A 27,572-nucleotide genomic window follows, 5' to 3' on the forward strand; every position below is an offset into this window, starting at 1 on the left:
TTTTAAATTAATTTCATTTATTTTGCCATCTGTCTTGGTTGGTGAGAGGAAAATGACCAGACAGCGTTCCTCCCTGTCCAAGATGTGTGTCTCTGCAGTCTATTTACACTTACAGGCCAGTGGACACTCTTTCAAGGATGAGGATGTACACATCTTGGACAGGGAGGAACGCTGGTTTGAGCGCGGAGACAAGGAGGCCATTTACATGAAAAGGGAAAGACCATCTCTGAATCGAGGAGGAGGCCGAATGGTGCATCGTTCGCCATCTTACAATGCTGTGATTGCAGCCATTCCCGAACTCTCTGTGAATGGGACTCATGGCCATTGATCAGTGGTCTTTGATCAGTGGGTTTTGATCAGTGGTTGTTGATCAATGGTCATGAGAATTTGCATAATTAAGATTAAGGAACTGACCTCCCAGCCCATTGTTCCTTCAGTGGGCTGGTTTCAGTCATTATGCATATGTATTGTTTATAAGATTGGGGAAACCTGCAGGGGAAACACACTTGGATGAGTGACGAAACGTTTCTCCCACAAAACGCTACGTCCAGATGAACAGAATCAACTTTTGGAGATTTACTTTCCTGGATGATTGAGAATGCATCAAGAAGATTATGTATGAATGGTTCTCCCTGGGTTGTGTGAAATCCCAGAAAAAAATAAACTCATACAAACCGAATCGGTGCAAGGTGTAGGTCTGTTAGGTTATGTTGTGGTGATTCTCGGATTAGGGGATGGGTGTTGACACTGGAGTGCAAAATTAACACCAATGGAAGATAGACATGAAAAGGTCAAAGGGAGGGAGTGTTTGCCCAGGGCACCAAACAGGCTAGGACCGCTGTGATCATGTGACTCAGATAAAGACATGAGAAAAAGTCAGTCCCTTCACTGCTGCTTTTTGCCTCATTATTAACATGTGACTGTTCTAATCTTTCTTTAAATTTCAGAATGTATTCTTAAAACACTAAAAGGCCCTCCAATTTGCTGGCATATAAATAAAACTTGCTAGTCTCACTGTCAAAAAAAATATATAAAGAAATCAAATTCATGAATCAATGGTTAACCTATGTACATGTCTTTGGATTGTGGAGGCAGAGAAAATGCAAAATTCACAGTGAGAGCCACAGGAAAGTTTGAACCCAGAATGTTGTTGATGTGAGGCAACAGTGCTAAACACTGCACCACCATGCCAACTAAGTTTCATGCAGGTAAAAATATTTTACTCCAGGATACATGTTTTTCTTCTATTCTGGGAAGTTTTGTTCAGACTGGTGGTTGTTTGATGATCAACACTCACGTCTCACTGAAGCTCTGTTTTTCGTCACCTTCGTGTTGATGAATTTAAAGGACTGAGAGTTCCTCGTGCTTAAATAGTTTAATTTTACTTAAATTCAGATCAATGAAACATTTGTATTCTGTCATTTTTAGGATACAGATAATTTGTTGGTCAATAAACTGATATCTTTTAGACATCTGGTATATTTAGCTTAAATTTATAATCTAGAGCAGGAATCTTTTACTGAGAAAAGTATGAGAGTGCCCCCTGAAACCACATAGTACATAATCTTCGTATGCACTGTTCTTGTGTGGAAAAACGTGTGAGAGTAACATCAACAAGATGAAAGTGTTTATTACTCAAAAACACAGCACATCTAATATATGATGTTAGTTAGTTACACTATATTTATAAAAACATAAAGCTTGGATCAATGGTAACCAGACTCTTCCGTTTTTGAGTTTTTGTATTTTTGTTAAATTTTTCAAAGAAAAAATGAGGCAAACTGTACATTTTCACAGCAGCAACGCCGCCGTACCACACAACAATACTGTTAATAAAAAGAAGTCACCAAAATATGTTATTCAGATTTATTCAAGTATATTTTATTTTTTACTAAAAGCAAATCTAGAAGGGATATACAGTTTATACATTAACTTTACAAACATATCGCAACTCCAACGTCTGTATCTTTTACTGACACTCTTTTATAGACTGACTGAACTTTAGACAACTGCACATTTACAGCATTCAGTAACTGTTTGTTTCTCACAAATACTTCTATGAGACTTTTTGCAGGACAAAAGCTTAGCTCCACCTTTTGCCTCCACCCTTAAACAGCTTTGCTCATCAGGATTTGCCCCTTTTGTTCCATTATTAATGTCTTTATCTTTGTTCTTCCAAAAAGTCAAACTAAGAAATAAAACAAAACAGAAGATGTTCAGTAAAAAAATGGTGACTTTGATTCTGAAAATGAATACAAATATTTTCACAATAATTGAACCTTTTGGTCAGCGGTGATCCGTCCGTCCAAACCCATGTGTTGTTTTTAGCTGAGTATATCAGTCCGATCCAGAACTTGTCATCAGAGTTCTTGATTTCTTTCAGTTTTCTCTCCAGGAATTTCTGAAGGAATTTGTATTAAAGTTATTCTGAGTTGTTTCAGTTATGTGATAATGAAACAGAAAAATGTTATCAAATATGTAAGAACATGAACATGCAGTGGTGTTTTATACCTGCTCCTCCCTGCTCTCTATCTTAACCAGGTCTCCTTTTTTAGCTCTACATTCATCTCTGCTCTCGTTCCAGGAGGTTTTATCGATGGAGAAATAATAGCACTTTCCTCCATGTTTCTTCCAGCCATCTTCACATTTATAGGACTGCTTATCTTTGAGGAGATTACAACAAAGACTTCAGTCAGGTGGAAGAAATCACTGTAAATATGTGTGTGCTTTGAATGCAGCAGGGGGCTCCCTCTGTCCAGCAGTTACATTCCAACTTAACGTTTCAGCGTTTCTTTAATCATCATCATCATCATCATCATCATCATCATCATCATCATCGGGTTTAAAAGTGTCGAATACAATCACACCTTTCTTAGTTTTACTTCAAGAGGATCCCAGAACACATTTTAATTTTTTCCATGAAATCATTTGTCAAGGGTTGGATATTACCATAGCATCGGTTTTGTGTGCTCAGTTTGAATTACAGGGAGTGCAGAAGTATTAGGCAAGTTGTATTTTTGAGGAATAATTTTATTATTGAACAACAACCATGTTCTCAATGAACCCAAAAAAACTCATTAATATCAAAGCTGAATGTTTTTGGAAGTAGTTTTAGTTTGTTTTAGTTTTAGCTATTTTAGGGGATATCTGTGTGTGCAGGTGACTATTACTGTGCATAATTATTAGGCAACTTAACAAAAACAAATATATACCCATTTCAATTATTTATTTTACCAGTGAAACCAATATAACATCTCCACATTCACAAATATACATTTCTGACATTCAAAAACAAAACAAAAACAAATCAGCGACCAATATAGCCACCTTTCTTTGCAAGGACACTCAAAAGCCTGCCATCCATGGATTCTGTCAGTGTTTTGATCTGTTCACCATCAACATTGTGTGCAGCAGCAACCACAGCCTCCCAGACACTGTTCAGAGAGGTGTACTGTTTTCCCTCCTTGTAAATCTCACATTTGATGATGGACCACAGGTTCTCAATGGGGTTCAGATCAGGTGAACAAGGAGGCCATGTCATTAGTTTTTCTTCTTTATACCCTTTCTTGCCAGCCACGCTGTGGAGTACTTGGACGCGTGTGATGGAGCATTGTCCTGCATGAAAATCATGTTTTTCTTGAAGGATGCAGACTTCTTCCTGTACCACTGCTTGAAGAAGGTGTCTTCCAGAAACTGGCAGTAGGACTGGGAGTTGAGCTTGACTCCATCCTCAACCCGAAAAGGCCCCACAAGCTCATCTTTGATGATACCAGCCCAAACCAGTACTCCACCTCCACCTTGCTGGCGTCTGAGTCGGACTGGAGCTCTCTGCCCTTTACCAATCCAGCCACGGGCCCATCCATCTGGCCCATCAAGACTCACTCTCATTTCATCAGTCCATAAAACCTTAGAAAAATCAGTCTTGAGATATTTCTTGGCCCAGTCTTGACGTATCAGCTTGTGTGTCTTGTTCAGTGGTGGTCGTCTTTCAGCCTTTCTTACCTTGGCCATGTCTCTGAGTATTGCACACCTTGTGCTTTTGGGCACTCAGTGATGTTGCAGCTCTGAAATATGGCCAAACTGGTGGCAAGTGGCATCTTGGCAGCTGCACGCTTGACTTTTCTCAGTTCATGGGCAGTTATTTTGCGCCTTGGTTTTTTTCCACACGCGTCTTGCGACCCTTTTGACTATTTTGAATGAACGCTTGATTGTTCGATGATCACGCTTCAGAAGCTTTGCAATTTTTAAGACTGCTGCATCCTCTGCAAGATATCTCACTATTTTTGACTTTTCTGAGCCTGTCAAGTCCTTCTTTTGACCCATTTTGCCAAAGGAAAGGAAGTTGCCTAATAATTATGCACACCTGATATAGGGAGTTGATGTCATTAGACCACACCCCTTCTCATTACAGAGATGCACATCACCCTAATATGCTTAATTGGTAGTAGGCTTTCGAGCCTATACAGCTTGGAGTAAGACAACATGCATGAAGAGGATGATGTGGACAAAATACTCATTTGCCTAATAATTCTGCACTCCCTGTATAAAGGTCATTAATATTTGAAGTTTTAAAAAGTGTATTGGCCTTAGATACTCACCTCTGAACCTTTTGTTTTCAGCTTCACATTTGACTTCCAGGTTTTTGATAGTCTGAACTGATGTTGAAAAAAGAAAAAGTAGAAAACAATGAAAACTATTTCTTTATTTTTATCACCTACTTATTTATTTTGAAAAATACAAATACATACTCACTGGTAACACCAAGACCAATAACAGCAGCTGCCAGGAGAACACTGAGAACCAGCAGGGCTACTCTCTCTGAGGTGATCTTTGACCCTTTACAAGACACTGCTTGTTGAGAATCCTCTAAAGAGGTGAAAGAAGCAGAGATGAAAGATATCTGTACAAATGTGGGGAGTTTTTGAATGCAACATCCTGTTTACAGATTTTAGTTGTGTTTGGTTTAATTAAATTGCTGTGTTTATACTAAACATGTTCACCTAAAAACAAATCTGATGAAATCAAGATAAAAAATCAGTTTATCAGTTATGGAAGTTACTTAGATATAAGGGTTTACAGCAATGGTCCGAGTGCCTCAAGACAGCAATCTTGGACCATTGCTGTACACTGTTTTTAGAACTGTTGAGCTACTGATTTACTTGGAATCCCTGGATGTGTTGTTGGATGGTGTCTCATCTGGGTTCCACATTGCTGATCTGATCTATCAGATCTATGGTCATTCATAGATCATATGGAGCTTCATGGTTTAGTGGTTTACATATTTGCCTAGCATGCGAAAGGTCTATTGTTCAGGGCAGAAAAGATAAGACAAGATAACCTTTATTAGTCCCACACGTGGGAAATTTGTTTTGTCACAGCAGAAAGTGGACAGTGCAAAGTTATATAGCAAAAATTAGAATACAATAAGAATAATATACTGTACACAACTGTACAGAATAGAATAGAATAAAATAAAATACTATATACAGTAGAATAAAATATACAATAGGATAAAAATAGAGTACAAATGCTATATACAACTGAGTAAAAATACTCCGTGGGTGCCGCAGCCTGCCACTGAAAGAGCTGCTCAGCTTAAACATAGAGTGTGCTGGGAGCATCTAGCACCTCTGGCAGAACCTTAACAGCACTCTCAGGGAGGCTGAGGTTAGCAGAGATGGGCAGTAAAATGCTAAAAGTAACGCATTACTGTAATCCATTTAAATTTTCAAGTAAAGTAAGGGATTACTATTGCAAAAAAGTAATTAAATTGGTGTTACTTTACCGTAAGCATGCTGAATCTTTGATTTTATTTATTTTTTGCTGTGTTTTACTTGCATCTATTTGAAAGTGCAAGCGTAAACACAAAAAATTATTTTATTTTTGTAGTGGGGTGTGGTCTGCGGTGCCGTGCAGGGAGGGCGGACGCACCTGCACGGCATCCTTAATTATGCCCGCCTAGTTAAAAACACAGGGACTCAGGGGTTGGGGGTGTTGTGGTGTGACAAATATTGAATAAAATGGCTCAAACGTATGATCCCTGGACCCACCGTGTCTCATTCACACCACAATTTTATATGCTGGAATATGCAGAAATTTGGTTTAAATGTTAAACAAATTTCTTCAAGTCAAAGACTGTTGTACATAATTTAATGTTTGCTTGATGTAATGTATATAAAGTTAAAAGATTAAAACTAATAAAAGACTTTTCATTTTATTCAATTTTAAATGATTGCTTATGCATAAAAAATCGATCTGGGCTGAAAGATTTATTGCTTTATTATGTATTCAGGTTGTTTATCATGTTTTCATAACTAAGTAACTGAACAGCTCCTTCAGTGGCAGGCTGCAGCACCCATCAGAGATTCCCCAGGTCTTCTTCCTACTGCTGTCAGATTCCACAACAAAGACTTCACAGCTGAGCAAACACACACATCCACACATGTGCAATAACACTCAATGTTATTTTTTTTTCTGTCAACGTAGTATTTTATTCTGTTGTACATAGTTTTTTATTCTATTGCATATAGTATTTTATTATATTGCATATGGTATCTTATTCTTATTATCTTATCCCACTCCACTGGTTTTGAACTGTTCCTTTCCATGTCTTCCCAATCTGTCACGTGTTCTCACCAGCCCATCATGTTCTCTGTATTTTTTTCTCAGTTATGTCCGTGTTAGTTATGTCCCATCTCCTGTTTCTATTTCCCTGATGTTATGTCAAGCCAGTGTGTCTTAGGTCTGCGCCTCTCTGCTTCCTGTTTTATTTTGACAGTCTTGTGTTCCATGTTTAATGTGTTTAGTTTGAAGTATTTAGTTTTCCCAGTTTAGTTCTAGTTAGTTTCCGCTTAAGTTTCTTTTATGCCTTTGTTTTTTTTATAACCTGCAGCATTCAATAAACGGCTCGCCTTTTGTTAAATTATACTTTTGTTGCCAAGTGTCTGCATTCGGGTCCTCCTCCTCCACACAGTCTGCCAGCACACACCTTGACAGGCAGCCTGTATGAATGATGTGTCACGCAGCTGCAAAAGAACTCTTACTGTAAAGGTGACTTAAGAACTGCTCACAAATATGATTTCAGCATAAGACTGTACTTCCTTTCATTGCCAACACTTCCCAAACTTCCCTAGTGTGAAGCGGACACATACTTCTGTGACTCCTGAATTAACATGAAGTGACAACCCTTCAGAGGTGCATCTTTAAAAAAAAAAAAAAAAATTAACATAATTTTCAGTAAAAAATGCCACTGCCTACAAAATGCTTCTTGATACATTGTTTTTTCCCCCAACACCACAGAAAAGTGTGGAAAAAAAGGATGTGTATAAAAAGTACTTCAAATAGTTTCCAAATCTAGAGCAATCATGTGATTTGCCTCATGACTGACACTGACTGGTGGAGTTTTTACCTGTTTTTCCTTTTACCTACCAGGCTCTGTTGTGGATGGCTGAGTCTTTGAAATCTTGACTTCTGAGTAAGTATCAGCTGAAACATGTAAGACAAAACACTAAACCAGAGTCCTGCTCAGTGTCATGTAAATGTCTCCTCACTGCTAACAATCCATTCACATCACACTCAAACATCATTAAACAGAAATCACTCTGTTGAGATTTTTCTTCAAAATCATTTATACCGCTCATAGATAAATAGACTGACCGATGGACTCCCTCCTCACTTTAAACTTTACAGCAGAGTACAGTACTTCAGCTTCAGGCATGGTTACTGTCCGTGAGTCTGAAAGAGATGTTTCACAAGATGCAGAAAACATGAAAACAAACTTTTGTTAAACAGAAGAATGGGGAGGACTTTATAGGCCACTGTGTCATGGCTGTGGTGGCCTCTAGAGCTGCTGGCCCTCTTGTTTTCTCTTTTCTACTTGCACTATAACATAGATGTAAGAAAAACCGAGCAATGATTATTTGTGGCAAAGAAGTTAATTACATTCACATCACCCTTTTAAACTGTAAATACTAATTTTTTTTAATGGATTAAATACACTTACCGGTTGGGCTGCCAGCTGTCCCATTTTAGCCGGGACATCCCATGTACTGAGCAAAACTGGTTCGTCCTTTATTCTACCTTAAATGTCATGTATATTAACCTTTACCTGCAATGTCACATACAGTGCATATTTACACTATGCCCAGCTGGTTGTGCATTGCGCTTCTGACACGCCAGAGAGCCCTTTATTTATCCGTTAAAAATTTTGCAACCCTACTTATTGACCACTTCAATAGGTACACCAGTTGAACTGCTCGTTAATCCAGATATCTAATCAATGAAGCAAATGGCAGCAACTCAATACATTTAGCCTTGAAGACATGGTCAAGAAGACCTGCTAAAGTTCAAACAAAGACTGTGAATGTAAAAGAAAGGTGATTAAAGTGACTTTGAACCTGGCATGGTTGTTGGTGCCATACAGACTGGTCTTTTCAAAGGTTTACAGAGAATGATCCCAATAAGTGAAAATGTCCAGTGAGCGACAGCTCTCTGGGTAAAAATACCTTTTTTAAAGCTACAGGCAAGACGTTAATGGATGAATGCAAGTAACTCAAATAACCAGTCTTTGCAACAAAGGTATGCAGAAGAGCATCTGTGAATGTCAAAGCATAAACCAGATGGGCTACAACAGGTAACAACGTGAAAGCATAGCTCAGTCCTCTGTTTTTTGTCAGGTATGGCTATGTGGCAGGCAAAGCAGGACCCAAATGTAGGGCTTTGAGTCAATGGGGAATAGACTGAGGAAGGCACTTTACTGGTGTAGCTTGAAAGCTAAAAAAAAAAAAAAAAAAAAAAACACGAGGCGGAAACTTGAACTGAGAGACTAGGAAACAAAGAAACTAATGGATAACTCAATTAAACATCACATGAGAGGACTGCAAGCAGAGGAAGACAGAAGACTTAAATACACACAAGACAACAAGGGTGGCATGGTAAACAGGAGGGAACATAGCTGTTTCTTGTTCAGTAGCTTCTCTCATTCTCCTGCTCAAAATCATGTTCACGTGCCTCGTGTCATAGTTATCATAGTTGTCATAGTTGTCATAGTTGAGTCATAGTTCCTCAGTCTCGTCTCAGTTGTCATAGTTATTTAGTTTTCCCAGTTTAGGTTTTCAGTTTGCTCTCGCCCCTGTTTGCCTTCGTTTGAGTTTTGTGTTCATGTTTACCAGCCAAAATAAACAGCTCACTTTTGTTTAACCCCTGTTTCGCCTCCCTTCGTGACTGCAATTGGGTCCACTTTTTCACATCCTCGCACAGTCACCTCCCGCTGACTGTGACAGAACTATGACACTTTTATCAAGTGTTGTAGTTGTGTGTGGGGGGTATTTGAGTACAAACTGAGCATCATTTAAACAGCACAACTTACTTGAGTTTTGTTTTCCTGTCCATCCCTTTATGACCACAGTGTAACCATCTTTTGATGCACAGTCGCTCAAATTATCTCAAACTAGTTTCTTGAACAGTGAGCATCTAAAGGCTCACAGTCATCACATCTTTAATCAGAACTACAGAAACATGTAAGAAAGAAAGCACACCGTCTTCCCATCCTATCTCTTTAAAAACCAGGACATAATAATAATAATAAAAAAATCTGGTCCTTACCAGGGCCCTGTTTCAGAAAGCCGGTTTAGAAAACTCAGAGTTAAAAATGATACTCAGGGTTGAGTAACCCCGAACTGTCCAACTCGGAATATTCGGTTTCAGAAAGGCTGATAACAATTAGTTCAATCAACGCGGAGTTGCTTTAACCCCAAGTTAGCAGCGCGCGAGGATACATAAAGCCCTGATTAGTGGAGCACAGATTAAGCGAGTCACCATGGAGACGGAGGGAAAGAAGGCGCGGTCAATGTATTTTACAGCGCTTGAGGCCGAAATTCTGATGGCAGCATATGCCGATAACATGCAAATTTTGCGGAAAAAAAAAAGTAACACAGCCTCAGCTGCAAAAGAAAGGGAGCATGCATGGCAAAACATAGCCGACAGAGTCAATGCGTGAGTGTTAATTTAAACATTGATCTAGGGATTTCCACCCATTTAACACGTTATTTTATTATATTTCATTTTATTTTTATGTTATACATTTTATTTTGTGATGTGATGTGAGCACAGGTGCAACCCAGCAGGCCCCAAACGTTCCTGGCAGCAAGTAAAATGAAATATAAAAATATAGTCCAAACAGGTAAGGTGTAATTGCATTATGAGCCATAGTGCTTGGTCTGTTTGTCCTATGTAAATCAATTGCAGTTAGAGGCTACATTAATTTTCTTTCTGTAAGCACTTATTGAAATTATCTGAGCACATTACAAGTACATATTTGCTTACTCTGTATGCTCAAATGTGACCCGTTATATAAACAGAAAAAAGCGGAGGGCGAAAAACAGGTGGGGTCCTCCACCACCACCACTCACAAAGGCTGAGCAGTTGGCCCTCAGCCAAAACAGTGGGCGCCCTGTGGCTGAAGGCATCTCTGCGGGGACATCCTCTGAGTCAATAACCCCGCAAGACACAAGTGCCTACATAAGAGGTAAATTACTATACTCCATTACTATAATGAAATAATTTGTTAGTTTGAAATGCTACAGGGAACTATGTACCTGTACATTAATGCTGTGGAAAGACTTCCTGTTCACATAGTCTCCTTCATTTACTGAAGGAGCAATGATTGGAATGTGAGTGCCATCTATACAGCCAATCACGCCTGGGAACCCTGAAAATAAATGTAAAATTTAAGTAGTAGTTCAAGTATCACCACATCATGAATTAAGTTTTGTTCATCCTGATACCTGCAATTTTGTGGAATCCCTCTTTGATAAATCTTGTGGGTCTATGACCGGGGAACACCACAAACGAGTACAGGAGACGTTTCAGTGCAACTGTAACATTCCTGACTGCCCGACAGACGGTAGCCTTGGAAACGTGTTCAGCGTCACCAATATTATACAGAAAGCTCCCGTTTGCAAAAACCGAAGTGCAATACAAATAATATGTACAGAACTGAGAGAATGTCCGCGATGTGTCACATGAGCAATATAAGGCCTGAGGATGTTATTCAAATAAATTATAGATTGTGCTGACAAACGGTAACGTTCACACAGAAAATCATCAGGAAATGATAAAATGTCCAAACGCGCTCTAATCACTCTCTCGGCGGAGAGCTCTCATGGAGAATTTGGGCTTCAACATCTACCGGCTCTTCAAGGAAGGGGCACCATGTCTGACACTTCCTACAGTCAGGTTTCCGACAAAGAGGCGGAGAAGGTCCCAGGGTTAGTTGAAGTAAACCTGCTAGGGGCAGGTTAGCTTCACGGAGTGTGTCGTCATAGTAACTCACTCAGAATTAATCTAAACTCGCTTTGTGAAACCGAAAACCCAGAGTTTTCGTTAACTCAGGGTATACTTACTCAGAGTTTGCACTAAACCGGCTTTCTGAAACAGGGCCCAGGTTGTAAAATTATTCAAATGCAAACAACCTAAAGTATGACAGCAGTGTGTAAAAAAACAACAACAAAAAAACCAACAACAACAACAAAAAAAATCCCCTTAACAAACAAATACATTTGGTGAGCTATCCCTTTAAGTGTGGTGATAACACAATGTGGTTTACTTGAGCACATAAACCCAGAGAACAACAGCAACAGGAAACATAACACTTTGTACGTTGGTTAACATGTCAGACAGTGGTTAGTCATGACATCTCACATGGACAAGAGCTGCACCATATTTGAGCTCAAAGGTGTTGCTGCTGTTTGCCACAAGTATCTGCATGGCAGCCACCATAAGAGCTGGTCACATTCTCTTAATACTCAGGAAAGGTCCTTCAATGCTTCATTTATTACCTCCTAACCATCCCTGATGAAATGAAATGTCCTCTCAAACCACTGATGACATGATGATTGACTCAGATCACATAAATGTTAATTGATGTCATCCATCCATTCGCTTCCGCTTATCCTTTTCAGGGTCACGGGGGGCACTGGAGCCTATCCCAGCTGTCATAGGGCGAGAGGCGGGGTACGCCCTGGACAGGTCGCCAGTCTGTCACAGGACTAACACACAGGGACAGACAACCATTCACACATTTACACCTAGTGGCAATTTGGATTATCCAATTAACCTATCCCCACAAGTTGCATGTCTTTGGACAGTGGGAGGAAGCCGGAGTACCCAGAGAGAACATGCAAACTCCACACAGAAAGACCAGGGCCCTGTTTCAGAAAGCCGGTTTAGAAAACTCAGAGTTAAAAATGATACTCAGGGTTGAGTAACCCCGAACTGTCCAACTCGGAATATTCGGTTTCAGAAAGGCTGATAACAATTAGTTCAATCAACCCGGAGTTGCTTTAACCCCAAGTTAAGCGCGCGCATAAAGCCCTGATTAGTGGAGCACAGATTAAGCGAGTCACCATGGAAACGGAGGGAAAGAAGGCGCGATCAATGTATTTTACAGCGCTTGAGGCCGAAATTCTGATAGCAGCATATGCCGATAACATGCAAATTTTGCGGAAAAAAAGTAACACAGCCTCAGCTGCAAAAGAAAGGGAGCATGCATGGCAAAACATAGCCGACAGAGTCAATGCGTGAGTGTTAATTTAAACATTTATCTAGGGATTTCCACCCATTTAACACGTTATTTTATTACATTTCATTTTATTTTTTATTTTATACATTTTATTTTGTGATGTGATGTGAGCGCAGGTGCAACCCAACAGGCCCCAAACGTTCCTGGCAGCAAGTAAAAATGAAATATAAAAATATAGTCCAAACAGGTAAGGTGTAATTGTATTATGAGCCATAGTGCTTGGTCTGTTTGTCCTATGTAAATCAATTGCAGTTAGAGGCTACATTAATTTTCTTTCTGTAAGCACTTATTGAAATTATCTGAGCACATTACAAGTACATATTTGCTTACTCGGTATGCTCAAATGTGACCTGTTATAGCCAACAGAAAAAAAGCGGAGGCCCGAAAAACAGGTGGGGGTCCTCCACCACCACCACTCACAGAGGCGGAGCAGTTGGCCCTCAGCCAAAACAGTGGGCGCCCTGTGGCTGAAGGCATCTCTGCGGGGACATCCTCTGAGTCAATAACCCCGAAAGACACAAGTGCCTACATAAGAGGTTAATTACTATACTCCATTACTATAATGAAATAATTTGTTAGTTTGAAATGCTACAGGGAACTATGTACCTGTACATTAATGCTGTGGAAAGACTTCCTGTTCACACAGTCTCCTTCATTTATTGAAGGAGCAATGATTGGAATGTGAGTGCCATCTACACAGCCAATCACGCCTGGGAACCCTGAAAATAAATGTAAAATCTAAGTAGTAGTTCAAGTATCACCACATCATGAATTAGGTTTTGTTCATCCTGATACCTGCAATTTTGTGGAATCCCTCTTTGATAAATCTTGTGGGTCTGTGACCGGGGAACACCACAAACGAGTACAGGAGATGTTTCAGTGCAACTGTAACATTCCTGACTGCCCGACAGACGGTAGCCTTGGAAACGTGCTCAGCGTCACCAATATTATACAGAAAGCTCCTGTTTGCAAAAAAACGAAGTGCAATACAAATAATATGTACAGAACTGAGAGAATGTCCGCGCATGTCTCACATGAGCAATATAAGGCCTGAGGATGTTATTCAAATAAATTATAGATTGTGCTGAAAAACGGTAACGTTCACACAGAAAATCATCAGGAAATGATAAAATGTCCAAACACGCTCTAATCACTCTCTCCCGGCGGAGAGCTCTGCGGAGAATTTGGGCTTCAACATCTACCGGCTCTTCAAGGAAGGGGCACGCCATGTCTGACACTTCCTACAGTCAGGTTTCCGACAAAGAGGCGGAGAAGGTCAGGGTTAGTTGAAGTAAACCTGCTAGGGGGCAGGTTAGCTTCACGGAGTGTGTCGTCATAGTAACTCACTCAGAATTAATCTAAACTCGCTTTGTGAAACCGAAAACCCAGAGTTTTCGTTAACTCAGGGTATACTTACTCAGAGTTTGCACTAAACCGGCTTTCTGAAACAGGGCCCTGATGGTGGAATTGAACTCAGGACCTTCTTGCTGTGCGGCAACAGTGCTAACCACTGTGCCACCGTGCTGCCCTGTTAATTGATGTGTTTTCCATATAATGCAACAACCTGCTGATTGTTTTGAATTTTCAACAACAGAAAAATCCACAAATGAACTCATGGCCAAAATGCTTCTCTGATGAAATTTTACTCAAGGTTTGACAACAGTTTAAGAACTGTTTGTAGTGCTTAGAGCTGGTACACAGATGCTAGCACTAAATATAATATTTTCCTCCTCCCATCTTCTCAAAATAAATACTCTGTCATCTTCATGTTTCACACCATCATGTTAGAAAAAAACTCTTCCTGTTAGATTTAAAAATGGAGAAGAGACTTTATCTACAGCCCACTTTATGTTTAATGAAATGTTTTTCTTTCCTTGTATTTTTCTTGATAACAGATAAACCAAATCATTACTTTCTTCAGTTTTAACCTGGAGTTACAGATAATATTTTGATGCATTTTATTTATTTTATCCTTCATTTCCTTTTGATGGAGGCATTATTTTCTGTAAAGGCGGATGTGAATAAGTTGCTAAATGAGCTGTGGTTGGTTTTTTTTTTCCACCTGTGGTTTGCTAACATGCAAGTGTCCACTGAAACCACACAACGACTAAACCTCTCCTACATATCCTGTCCGTATAAAAATCACACATATGTAAGTTAACTACCAGATGTCTTATAATGAATACTCAGCTATAACTGAAGCTCACCTTTTCTTTACCTTTCTGTTGATTTACCCCCACATTAATGCTTTTACTCTCTACGTAGCTCAGTGTTCTTATGTAGTGGATCTCAAAGTGTCTCAGTGTAGAAGAGTGTTGGAAAAGGTGGTAGGGTAAGCAGACTCGGCAGACATTTCAGGTTCCCAGAGATGAGCAATTTATTTACAGTTATAAATAAATAAAAACTTAACCAAAACTCCCCAAAATGAACTCAGAACAAAAATCACCACACCCATACACTCAGTAACACAGCTCACCTGTCCTTCATTATCTGAATCAAGCGTAGACTTATATATGGGCCTGTCAATTTACCTTCAGTTAGTAGCCAGTACTACTAGCTTGAGCTGAGAGAGCTAAAACTCAGCACAAATAGCTGAGAATCACATAAAGCTCACTACTCTCCTGATTAACACATTTACACAACTAAATGGATCTATATAACAAAAAATATTCAATATACCACTCCGTAATCCAGAAACAAACAAAAGAAGGCTTTCCTATGGGAAAACACCCCTCCTGTTGGTTTAACCTATTGTATTTTAAGAGTCAGGAAATAGTGGGTGGGCCTTTTTAACACCCGACATACCCAAGCTCAGAACAGAGAAACAATGTAAGAATGCACAAATTATTCTGCAACATGTGACTGAGTATTTGCTTTAATTTGCTGAATGTTTGAATTTGACTGTGACTTAATGCTCACACAAACAAACCCAGGATGGTGAGTGTAGCAATGTTAGTGTGGCAATAGCAAATAAATGTATGTAGAGAATAATGTGCTTAATATGTAAAAAGTCAATACTTCTGACACAAGTGTTGAGTATTCCAACTGCTCATGCTTATGAAACTATTAAATGTCAACACATTTGGAAATAAACACTGGAGGAAATTACCCGTTGCTTTCTTTTGTCTGATTCCTTTAGGGGTCACCTCTATCTTACCCTATCACACAAACCCTCTACATGTCCTCCTTTACTACATCCATGAATTTGCATTGGGGTTTTCCTTTTTTTTTTTTTTTTTTGTCCTGCCTGGCAGCTCCATCTTCAACATCCTTTTTCCACCACGTCCACTCTCCCTCCTCTACAAATGTCTCAGCCTTGCCTCTCTACCTTTGTTTCAAAAATCTTAATATCTTTAACTCAACCACCTCCGGCTCTGCCTCCTGTGTTTCTATAAGCACAGGTCTCACTGTCATCTTGTAAATCTTACCTTTCAAGTTGCTGCTTTCTGTCTGGCACAAATCACACCTGACCTTGTCTGAGTTAGTGTTAATGTACTGAACAGAAGGCTTTACTGATGTGAAAACATTTTGTTTCATTTCCAGAATCAAAGTTAGGAACCTTTACTAAACCATTTATTTCTGTTCTTCATCATTTAGTTCGACTTACCATGCAATACTACAATGAGTTGAACATCTAGCCAGAGGAAGACTGTGTGATGATGGGTGTAAAAGGTGGAGATTGTTACTCAAAGTCTTGGTCTAATACATCCTGTAAAATGACTCACAGAAGTATCTGACTAGCAGTAACTGGAAAGCCCAAATCTGTATGTGTCTGAACTTCAGTTCAAGATAAAGGATATTGAGTGATTCTATAGTTTCTGTCACAAACATTAAAAATCAATTAGGGAACGCTTCATTGGAAAAATTAAACACTCTGTCATAGTCAGTATGTGCTTTGAGAAGATTCAGTTGTGATTTTTCTTTTTAACATTTTTTTACAACTGTAGCTAGAGGTCAAAGGAATTGACGAAGTTATCTAAGCTTATGCTGTGAAAACCATCTTCTTCAACTAGGCCACCACAAGCCCAAACAGATTTAGCCGTGCTAAAGTAACATAACAAGAGCTATTCTACACCTGTCTAAATCCAAGTTTAGGTGGTGTTTAGATGAAAATTCTGACTGGAACTTGAAAGACATGTGTGACAGGTAGGAGGCACGACACGACCACAATTCCCCATTGCATGAAATCTTTATTCACAGTTGCTGTACAAACCACAGCTGCAGCACTCCACTCGCAGCTCAACATCCAAATCAACAACAGCACAACAACAGGCCCTAGTTCATTTATGTGCAGGGTAGGAGTGATGTGCTGATTCTGCTCAGGTGCGCCAACCTACCCCACAGCTGCACCATGGACCACGCCCAGCCACAGCATGAAAGATGAAATCAATAACTTTTAATCACTTTATCAACAGGTTTGCAGGAATTTTACACAAATCAATGAGGGCTGCTACCTGGTTAAAGTGGCATCTCTGGGAGTGAGTCTTAATGCTTTTCTGATAACTGTCCAAAGAATTTAATCTGGACATAATAAAGGAGAAAAGGAGAACTACTTGAATAACTGTATACAGGTAAATGGGTATATCGTCAGAAAGTTGAAGAAGAGGAAGGAACAAAGATCCAGATATATTTAGACTTCAATGTTTCCACTAGCAGCTAAATAAGCTCATGTTAAACATGTTTATCCTGAGTGTCTGAGGCAAAATGGACACGAAAATTAACCCTGATGTATTCTTACAGTGACTTTGTTGGTAATAAAAGCAAAGGAAACACAAACTAGCAGCAGCTGCCCTGATCTTGTTAACTTGTTCATTTCAAAAATATACTGCATATATATGCAGGTGCAGGATGTTGGTGCAGTGGTTAGCACTACTCCCTCAAGTTCTGGGTTGTCTTGCTGGGACCTCTCAGTGTCCACAGCCCAAAGACATGCTTTTTTCTATAGACAACTAACACCATTTATGGTCCTCAGATTTGATCCGTGATTTCTGTTTTGAATTCTTAGTTTGAGTTCATGTTTCAGTTCCTACTTAGGTTTTCTATTTTAAGTGTTTTGGGATGTGGAGTTTGTTTTTCATTAGTGATCGGTCCTCTGTGTATAACTTTCTCTGTACTTTCACATTGTCTCTTTATCCTGCTCATGTTTTGTCTTTTTAGTTTGCTTAGTTCAGACAGATACACTGTGAAGCCATTTAAACATAGCTATGCTCTCTTTATGTTAGCTGGATAACAAAACCCCATCTGAGATCACAAACGTAGCTATCAGATCTTTCTGTTAATTTCACATTTAAACATTAAAGGTTGCTGTCCCCTGAACTAATAAAGAAGTGGAAATTGCTTTAGTTTGTTGGCAGATCAAAGATTAATTAATTTTATTGATTGAACAGGTATTATTGGCATGTATTCTATATCCTAATGCCTGTGACTGCTAAACTGTAAAACACAGTCGGCATCAAATTAGTAGTAGAGCAGATTAGAGTAACAATGTTTATATATTTTCTGCATCACCAAATGAATGTATACACAGTCCAGTGACAAGCTCCAATCTGTAATATTACAGTTACACATTAGAGCTCTGAAACAGTTTCCTGTAACCACCATCGAAATTGCTTTGTCACCATATTGAAGTAAAATTTAATTTATTAAATAAATTTTCCTGGGCAAATAGTGCCAAAAAAAAGGTTTGGTAGGATTAAAAACATTTATACATTTTCTACATTATACATTTTACATTTATCCTCTGGCTACCTGTACATTTTAGGATCGTTTTTGTATTTATATCTCTTAAAGGCCTGCCCCCCTGTTTTGACTTTGAATCCAAATCTATGGCCAGAAACATCAATTTAACATATTTCAAGACCCAAGAAAAGTTTTGCTGCATACTAACAGTATTTACATTATCAAGTTCTTACCTTCTGTGTAGCTCTGTGGACAGCTCATCACACTGAGGCTTCAAGATCTCAACTTCAGAATTACTACAAGTGTCTCTGCAACACAAACAAACCCTTTTACTCTATAAATATTAACGTCTGCTCAAGCTTCAACAAACAACAGAAAAATATATCTTTGTAATATGTAAAGAAATATTTTTGTTAGTTAGATAAGCACTGAGACTCACTGTATTCGCTTGCTTGCTACTATTTGCTTAGACTTCCTAGAAAGAGCTACTATACAACACTTGCATGATTCACACATTTGTCAGAAACTTCCTGTTCAATTTAAATAATGGGGAGGCGGCTTCATCTACAGTGCACTACTTCAGCTGTTTTCACTTCATTTCACTCAGTAATACTGAGGATAATCTAATTTATTTTGCAATAGAATGTCTCCTTAATTGTCACTATACAGATTTACAATGAGATACAGAGCAAACATGTAGCCGGGGTGGGGTGCTGGGGGAGTATTTACAGAAAATAAATATATAAAATCTGCAAATGTATAATTGGGTAAAAAAAAAAGGAAATGAAATATGTAAATAAATAGTATATACAGATTGGGATATTGCACAGTGTTGGCTTATAGAGGGAATCCTTGGAATGAGGGAGGGTGGAACTATGTTTATCAGTGCATGTGTGAGTTGAGGTTGGTTATGGCTTTTGGGAAGAAACTGTTCTTGAGTCTGTGGGTCTTTGTGCTGATAACGCTAACGCTTCCCTGAGGGGAGCAGGTTGAAAAAGTTGGGAACTGTCTTTGATGATGTTTATTACTCTGTTGAGGCAGTGGGAAGAACAAATGTCCATCAGGGAGGGGAGAGGGCAGCTCATGATCTTCTGTGCTGACTTGAATACACTCTGAAACCTCACTCTATCTGCCTTAGTGCAGCTGCCGTACCATACTGTGATGCAGTATGTCAGCAGGCTCTCAATGGACGAGCGGTAGAATGTCAGCAGCAGTTTGGAGTTCAGTTTGTACTTCCTGAGGACCCTCAGGAGAAGGCCGCTGTTGGGTCTTCTTGATGACCACTATAATGTTGTCTGTCCAGGAGATGTCAGAGGAGATGAGGACACCAAGGAATCCGAAGGTGCGGACCCTCTCCACACACTCCCCGTTGATGTATAGGGGGGCTAAGCCAGCGCTGTGCCTCCTGAAGTCGACAATAACCTCTGGTTTTCTTGGTGTTCAGCGCCAGGTTGTTCTCTGAAGACCATGCTGCCAAATTCAGGACTTTCTCTCTGTAGTCTGCCTCGTCTCCCTTTGAATTGAGTCCGACTACCGTGGTGTCATTAGCAAACTTGATGATGAGATTGTTGTTGTGGGTCAAACAGGATGTACAAACTAAACAAAAGGAGTACCGAGACTGAGAGCTGTAAGCCGCTGCAACAGTGTGCGCCGTCATCTTGAACATGACCTTCCTTTTCATGAAGGAAACACAGATTTGCATGTGCTGTGTGCTTTTTATGTTTGTATTGTTTAATTTTTGCACCTTTCTCCCTGAGTATTTATTCATGTGAATTCTACATCGGGAGCTAAAGTCTAGTGAGCAGTTTTGATCTTTTTATCATTCTTTAACCTGTTTAATTTGTTTTTTAGTGTCAGGAGCTTTATATGATCTGTGATATACAGGGGATACAGATACAGAGTTTGGAAAAAGTGAGTTATTGAGGTCACAGACAATATTGTAATTGTTTAAATGTTTGATTTTGTCTTCATAGATCAAAAATTTCCCACAGATATGCATGGGCTGCCCTCCTGTTGTTTAGTTTATGTTTGTAAAATTAGGACTGCATTTTTTTTCCACTCAGTATCTTACTCATGTGGATGGTTATTGATAAAAGCAATACATAATACAATACAAAGTTTGATTTTTTTTAATTTTTAGTTTTGTTGTAATCAATTGTGCTGCAGAAAAAAAGATTAATTTGATACTCAGTTTGTGTAGAAACATGTGAATAAATGAATTTTGGCAATATATTATTACAGTAATAACATGGCAGAATCAGGACAATAATGTGAAAATAAAGAGGTAAAGATGGATGATTGTGCAATTTCAACAGTATTTAGTAACATTAGATTAATGCTTATGTAATGATGTATAAAGGGAGCAGAAACTATGGTTATTAAAGTGGAAACAAATATGAAGATGCCATGAACAAATTAGAAGTGAAGTTGCAGAGTGCTTTCTAGGTGACAAACCATGCAGCATCATAACATGATTAAAGGATGGTTCTTCCATCTTCTCACCATGTTCTTCATTTGCATTTACATGCAGGGCTGTACTGGTAAGCTGGCATATTGGGCATGTTCCTGATGGGCCGACCTGAAGGGCCACTGGGAACTGCCCCTTCCACAAACGATGCTGTGCGCTCATGCGGCTTGTAGAAAAAGTTTAGTGTGGAAGAAGTGGTGAAAATGTGTTTTTGGGGCTTCTGCACCGTGAAGCCATCAACAACGAGTAACCAGGCCTCACTGCCACGGGTGGCTGCTGCTACTAGCACCAGCTGTGGAGAAGTGAGAAAGAGATGGAGGAAGGTGAAATTATTGTGATTAGAAATTAGATGGACGAACATAATTAGGAAGGGAGAGTATCACTGTGAGCTGTGTGGCAGGCAGTGGTTGGACCCAAATGCAGGACTCTGAGACGGAGTATTTAACTTACAGGTGCCAGCTTTTATTCGCTGGCAAAACAAACCAAGAAACACAATACATAAGCACTAGAAATGAAACAAAAACTCAAACTAGGAAGAGTGACCTCAACTGGTAGTCCATGACGTGGCATGACATAACCTGACAAACCACGACAAGTGAGGAACACACAGCTAATACGGAGGATGCAACACCAAACATTGGAAGACACAGGGCACACAAGTACAAAGAGGGATAATGAGAGAAACGAGGCACAGGAGGAGAGTACAGCTGGGAGTAATCAAACATGATGAGACCAAGGGAAAGCAAAACTTAATACTTTCAAAGTAAAACAGGAAACATGACACATAGACGTGGACTTGACAAGGAGATATGCCTGACAGGCGAGACAAAGCAACCATGGAACACAGAGACAGAAACCAGAAGACTAAGAACGCTAACACTGAAACCAAAAGACTAGAAATGAAAAATAATGAACTCAAAAGACTATATAATAATTAAAAAGACAAAACACTGGGTCACCGGCCCAGGACCGTGACAGAGAGATTCAAGGATTCAAAATGAATGGATACTTTGACAATCACCAGTGCTAACAGCTAAGGCTTTTAATTGTCACATGCCACAGGGCAACTAAGAACTAACCCAAAAACATTTGTACCAACCTGATTTAACGTCTTGATGCATTCTCAATCATCCAGGAAAGTAAATCTCCAAAAGTTGATTCTGTTCATCTGGACGTAGCGTTTTGTGGGAGAAACGTTTCGTCACTCATCCAAGTGACTTCTTCAGTCTCAGCTGACTGCAGGTTTCCCCAATCTTATAAACAGTACATTTGCATAATGACTGAAACTGACCTCCCAGCCCATTGTTCCTTCAGTGGGCTGGTTTCAGTCATTATGCAAATGTACTGTTTAAAGATAAACCACTGTGAAAACACAACCTTCAACTGTGCAATATTTTCTTCTTCTTTTAACTGTGCATTTTCTAAGGAAGTGTGCAATATTCTAAGGACTAAATCACTGTGCGGCAACCGTATTCTCACTTGTTCATTCTTATATGATTGATTGATTGATATATATTTCTTTCTCTTAAAAGTGCCCTCTTTTTCACTTGTACTGAACGGGTTTGCATACAATTTTCGTTGTTCAAAAGCAATTAAAATTCTGATGATATAAATAATATAAATGTATATTTTACAAAACGAGCAGTCCCATTCTGCCGCTGTCTGCCTTTATGGAGTCATTATTTCAAATAAACACAGCATACTTTTTTTTTATCCAGTAACCAAACATTTTTCTACACGATTAAACTGTAACAGTATCAGTGGAACTCGAGTTTTTTAAAGGAAACATTTTGTAAATGTTACAAAGTTACAAAGGGAAACATAACTGTATCTAATAATTTTATCTTTATTTATCAAATACCAGTCTAATAAATGTAAAATGTGGTGACATTTTTGCAGCAGTTGTAACATATAACAATAACAATTTAAAAAATATGAGACACAAAATTTTGTTTTCAATTTTATTTTTAAAAATCCTCAGAGGGATCTTTGTTAGTGACCATTATGCAAATAGCATTGATTCACCTCCTGTATCCTCTACTGATATATATATATACTAAACAGAATTTTAGATTTGAACAGATGCTTTTGTAGGTTGTCCAGTTATTTCTGGTTTCTCACAAATACTTCTATGAGCCACGTTGCAGGAAGCATCAAACCAACTGTTGAGATCAGAGGTTTCACCTTTTACCCCCATTCTTCCACAGTCCTCTCCATCAGGATAATCCCCTTTCCAATCATCTGGCTCGTTGTAGCCCCAATAAATCAATCTAAAAAAAGAACATAAAGAGCTGTTCAAGTGTAAACTGATAAGTTTGATGCTGTAAATGAACAAAAATATTCTCAATAATCAAACCTTTTGTCCAGTAGCGAGCCATCCACCCACAACCATCTACCCTCTTCTGCTGAGTCAGTCAGTCCAAACCAGAACTTATCCTGAGGATAATTCATTATGTCTTTCAGTCTTTGATCCAGGAATTTCTGAATAGGAAATTCAGATGAAAATTACCTTACAAGACTTCTAAATATGTTATAAAATAGACTTAAGAACATAAACCTGCAACAGTGTCTTATACCTGCTCCTCCCTGCTGTCTATCTTAACCAGGTCTCCTCCTTTAGCTCTACATTCACCTCTGCTCTCAGTCCAGGATGATTTACTGACAGAGAAATAATAGCACTTTCTTCCATGGTGCTCCCAGCCTTCTCCACATTTAGAACATGGCTCATCTTTGAAGATGTTAGAGCACAAAATATCATTAAGGTGGAAGAAAGCAATGTGCATGTTTGTGTGATTTAGATGTGACAGGAAATGCTTTCTGTTCTGCGATTACAATCTAACTACTTCAGTCATCAATGTTAGGCTGGTTACAGGTATGAACAGGGGTGGGCCTATGCAACCCACTCATTTTGCCCACCCAGTCTAATAAAAAGAAAAAAATCTGCATTTAAAAAAACTGAAAAAAAGTGATAAGCAGAAAAAGAAATCAGAGAGAAAACACGAGTACTGTTTCTAACATGTGGTTTGGTGTGCCTGGTTGAAAGTTTTCTACTACCCACTCTCTTTACGTGAACAGAGGTGAAAGCTGAGGTGAAATCAGAAAAAAAGAGACCACCAATCTGAAGTGTGCAGAGGTGCTAACTCAGGAACAAGTAAATGCCACGTGCACACACACACACACACACACACACACACACACACACACACACAGCCCCACTGCTTGTGAAACAATGAAACAAATTGCTTGACTGAAGCTGTGACCACATTCATTCCAGCAGTATTTGAACTTCTTTTCAAAGAAGCAACACACTGTGCAGAGAGCCTTCATCTTTGTCTCTTAACTGTGTTTCTGATAAAAAAAAAAAAAAATATATATATATATATATATATATATATATATATATATATATATATATATTCACCTAAGTGCATTCTATCTAACATCCACATACTGGGGTTCAGCATCTTGTGTAATACCTTTGGTGTGCAGACTGGAGAAGCCAGTGATCAAACCACCAACCTTCCAGTCAGCAGATAACCTGCATTACCTCCTGAGCTACAGACACCCAAATTGTACAGCTGCTATATATGGATCCCAATAAATCAGTAAATAATTGTATAATATAAATATTATTTGGGTGAAGATTTTATTCACTATATGTTTTTTTTTGTTGGAGATTGTGTAAAAACAATAATCTCAGAAATCATCAAAACAGGGACTCAGACCAACAACCCACTGATCAGGATAGCACATCTATAACCTACTCAGCCTAAAGCAGGGCAAATCCAGGCCTGCATCAGAGGATACACACATGTGAAAGCAAAATCAATAGCTTACTTATTTTTACTTCAGGTTGGGAACATGGCTTTGATTCTGTTAGGAAAAAGAAAAAGAAATGCTTTTATCAATTTTTCAACAGGGTCATCGTTTTTTTTTATTTCTCTTGGTTTTTTTTTTTTTTTTTCAAATCCACAAAAGTTATAAAAATCTTCATGATGGTTAAAAATGTTCCTTAAGCAAGGCTGGATTAACATCTAGCTGAGAGAACTCTTAACAGAGTTAAGAGAGTTCCAGTCTATCTGCTTACCTGTGACATTTTGATTTTTGATGACACGTTCACACTCCTTTTTGAGACCTTCCAGATTTTTTAGCATTTTCTTTGTTCTCATGTGTTCAAAAGCTGATTGAAGGAAATCAAAAGTTCATGTTAGTCGACAGCTCTGCTAAGAAAGAGTAAAACACATCAGCTGGACTAAAACAGCTCAACCAAATGAAACTTTCATCACCATTAAATCTACAGTAAATCAGGTCATTCTGTTGAAGTAAAACGAAACTCACAGAGACGATAAATCACCACGAAAGCAACTGCCAGGAGGAAACAGAGAACCAGCAGGGCAACTTTCTCTGTTGTGACCTTTGACCCTCTTTTTGATTTTGCATGTTGAGAGTCGGGATCTTCACCTGATGAAGATTTAGAGGAAATACATTTGCAGAATGTAGACAAAATAATAACCAACTATTATACCAGCTTTTTTGTAAAGTACTAAACAACCACAATGAACCAAAGTGCTGTACAAAAGAATAAATATATAAAAACACAACTGTGAGACATGATGCCACCAGACTCCAAACAGCTCCTCTGACGTCACATCAACATATCTGTCTGTATTCTGTAATATATTTGAATTTGAGTTTTACGCAAAGTTTCTAATGTGATTTAAAAGTTGCTTAAATCATTTTTCTTACAAGGACAGGAAAACCACAGTTCAGTAAACGACAATGTGCTCATAGCAGTCACATCACACATCCTGTCCCCCTCCTTAAGCACCTTGAAATCATTTGATGTCTTTAACTGTGTGTTTATCTTGTATTTTTGGCAATACTTCACCTTAAAGTGTCAGTTTACCCTGAAAATAAATACAGGCTACGTATTTTTCCTCCAGCCTGTAGTAATATTTATACAAGGTATGAATTTATATTTTGTAAATGTATTATAAGTATGAATGGCCAGATCCTATTAGTATTTATAGATATTTAATTCATGGTTGACATACATTGCAATACAGTTAGGTGCATATACCACAACTCTAGTGCAGAGAACCACAGGTACATTAGACCAACAGGAAATATCACTCTTTTTTCGCTCTTTCATAAACCTTCATGAAGCTTTCTTTGTGTCTCTTACTCAGTTGCATGTTAATGTATTAACCCTCTAAGGCTCAAATTAAGTTTTTGTTGCTAATGCACAACCAAGTCCTGCAGTGGTACTTCTGAGTAAAAAAAACCTCATAAAATATGTATGTGGGGTAATCAGGTTGTTAGTTTTTAACTGTTGCAAATCGGCAACGCCTGCCTCGAGAGGGTTAAAACATATGTAGTCTCCAGTTTGGCTTCAATTTATATGAAAGGACCACTCGGATCTGATTAACTGATTTACCACCACATTTAATGTTCTTACCTTCTATGTAGCTCTGTGGACGGCTCGTCATGCTGAGATCCTGACTTCAGACTTAGTCACTATCTCTGAATCACAAAAATACAACAACCTGGGGTTATTTTTCCTGTATCTTTACTGATTCAGTTTGCAGAGTCAGAACATCAAATAACCTTGTGAGCATCAAGACACATACTGAATGTCCTCCGCACCTCACTGGTTTGGGCTTTCAGAAAAAAAAGAAGAAAAGAGAATTGCAACACTTACAACACTTCCTGTGGAAATGTGGAGATGAGCAGGCTTTTTCTACAGCCTGGTTCCTGCATTTTGATTTCTCATTTTATTCAGATTAAAAAATAATTTCTTTTGACTTGAACTGAGGTCACAGATGATGTTTTCCTGTGTTTTCATTTATTTGATTTAAAGATTGGTTTTATTTTCATAGATGTGGACATGCTGCCCTCTGCTGGAACCACTTGGAAAGGTAAGGGGGGTTACTGCCTCAAGTTGCCCCTAAGTCTTATGTCCTACAGGACTTTGAGTTCCAGACAGAGAAGCTGGCCAGTAAAGCAGGGATGAAATATTGCAGTTCTGGACTGCATCAATATTAGTCCTTTCAGTTTTCTATACATTTTGTTAAATTTGATTAAGTTAAATTCTCCTTTTGTTCCAGGGAAACACACAAAAAAAATCTTCTTTAAAAAATTTTGACTTTAAAGCTTTTAAGCCCCTCATCAGTTCTTTCCCCCTCATCAAACAGCTTTTAGCCACTGCAACGGATGTGTGAAAGAATGGCCACTGGGTACAGTACCATGCAAAAGTCGAGTCATCCCTGATTTCTTTGGTTTTTTTTGCTTGAAAAATAGAAAATATGTGTAGCTATTTTTTGAGCCTCTGCAACCACATAAAAACTTCAGAATGCAATGCAGAAAGAGATGTTGTACAATACAATTTAGTTTACATCTTTAACATTATATGATTATTTGCATGTAGAAAGTGGCTTCATTGGCAGTAAGTATTTAATAGATGGTTGTGACATAGACTGTAGTTGAGTGCAGATACAAGAACATGTATCTGTTACTTCATGTATATTTGTCACAGCTCTACATGCTTTCCACAGCTGTATTACACCAACGTCTCATGTACCTCAGTGCTGAAGGCAGGGTTTGGAGCCAAAGTGCAGGATGCAGGAGACATAACATGAGAGCACTTTATTACAGTTAGCATTATGTTTCCTAGTTCCTAAGGTTACATGAACACAGACAAAGGGTTTAAATGCATAAAAGGGAACTGGGCAAAGTGGAGATACCTGGGGAGACACAGCTGAACTGAATGCACTTAATGACACAAGGGGAAGCAAAACTGAACATGATGCACTTAGGACAAGAGACTATCACAATAAAACAGGAAAC

The 27,572-nt window shown here is 38.8% G+C and overlaps 2 protein-coding genes across 4 annotated transcripts; both read right to left on the reverse strand.

The window, feature by feature from the left end:
• Positions 1-1,870: 1,870 nt before the first annotated feature.
• Positions 1,871-18,724, reverse strand: LOC120435817 (hepatic lectin-like). 2 transcript variants are annotated; one of them, XM_039605939.1, is made up of 9 exons: positions 18,699-18,724; positions 18,493-18,567; positions 7,657-7,734; positions 7,429-7,485; positions 4,753-4,866; positions 4,599-4,655; positions 2,512-2,663; positions 2,280-2,401; positions 1,871-2,188 (listed from the first exon to the last, which is right to left on the reverse strand). In XM_039605939.1, the coding sequence occupies exons 2-9, from the start codon at positions 18,518-18,520 to the stop codon at positions 2,002-2,004; spliced, it is 795 nt and encodes a 264-aa protein (XP_039461873.1). In that variant the 5' UTR covers positions 18,521-18,567; positions 18,699-18,724; the 3' UTR covers positions 1,871-2,001. The 2 variants fall into 2 exon arrangements, with proteins under 2 accessions (XP_039461873.1, XP_039461872.1); XM_039605938.1 differs by lacking the exons at positions 18,493-18,567; positions 18,699-18,724 and having other exon boundaries at positions 7,657-7,845.
• Positions 18,725-22,615: 3,891 nt separating this feature from the next.
• On the reverse strand, positions 22,616-26,385 carry LOC116320986 (CD209 antigen-like protein C). Of its 2 annotated transcripts, XM_039605982.1 has the most exons (8): positions 26,357-26,385; positions 26,185-26,249; positions 25,065-25,187; positions 24,814-24,906; positions 24,564-24,599; positions 23,303-23,454; positions 23,083-23,207; positions 22,616-22,996 (listed from the first exon to the last, which is right to left on the reverse strand). In XM_039605982.1, the coding sequence occupies exons 2-8, from the start codon at positions 26,213-26,215 to the stop codon at positions 22,795-22,797; spliced, it is 762 nt and encodes a 253-aa protein (XP_039461916.1). In that variant the 5' UTR covers positions 26,216-26,249; positions 26,357-26,385; the 3' UTR covers positions 22,616-22,794. The 2 variants fall into 2 exon arrangements, with proteins under 2 accessions (XP_039461916.1, XP_031596589.1); XM_031740729.2 differs by lacking the exon at positions 26,357-26,385 and having other exon boundaries at positions 26,185-26,347.
• Positions 26,386-27,572: the final 1,187 nt, after the last annotated feature.

Source organism: Oreochromis aureus, linkage group 22 (genome assembly GCF_013358895.1).
Source record: "Oreochromis aureus strain Israel breed Guangdong linkage group 22, ZZ_aureus, whole genome shotgun sequence".
NCBI classification, from domain to species: Eukaryota; Metazoa; Chordata; class Actinopteri; order Cichliformes; family Cichlidae; genus Oreochromis; species Oreochromis aureus.

Excerpts from the sequence above, each read along its gene's own strand:
- LOC120435817 (XM_039605938.1), bottom strand. The coding sequence starts at position 7,768 with ATGTTTTCTGCATCTTGTGAAACATCTCTTTCAGACTCACGGACAGTA. Across the intron at positions 4,656-4,752 it reads TATTGGTCTTGGTGTTACCA|TTCAGACTATCAAAAACCTG; the intron begins GTGAGTATGTAT and ends TTTCAACATCAG. Across the intron at positions 2,402-2,511 it reads TAGAGAGCAGGGAGGAGCAG|AAATTCCTGGAGAGAAAACT; the intron begins GTATAAAACACC and ends AAATTCCTTCAG.
- LOC116320986 (XM_039605982.1), bottom strand. The coding sequence starts at position 26,215 with ATGACGAGCCGTCCACAGAGCTACATAGAAG. Across the intron at positions 24,907-25,064 it reads CGTGGTGATTTATCGTCTCT|CTTTTGAACACATGAGAACA; the intron begins GTGAGTTTCGTT and ends TCCTTCAATCAG. Across the intron at positions 24,600-24,813 it reads CAAAAATCAAAATGTCACAG|AATCAAAGCCATGTTCCCAA; the intron begins GTAAGCAGATAG and ends TTTTCCTAACAG.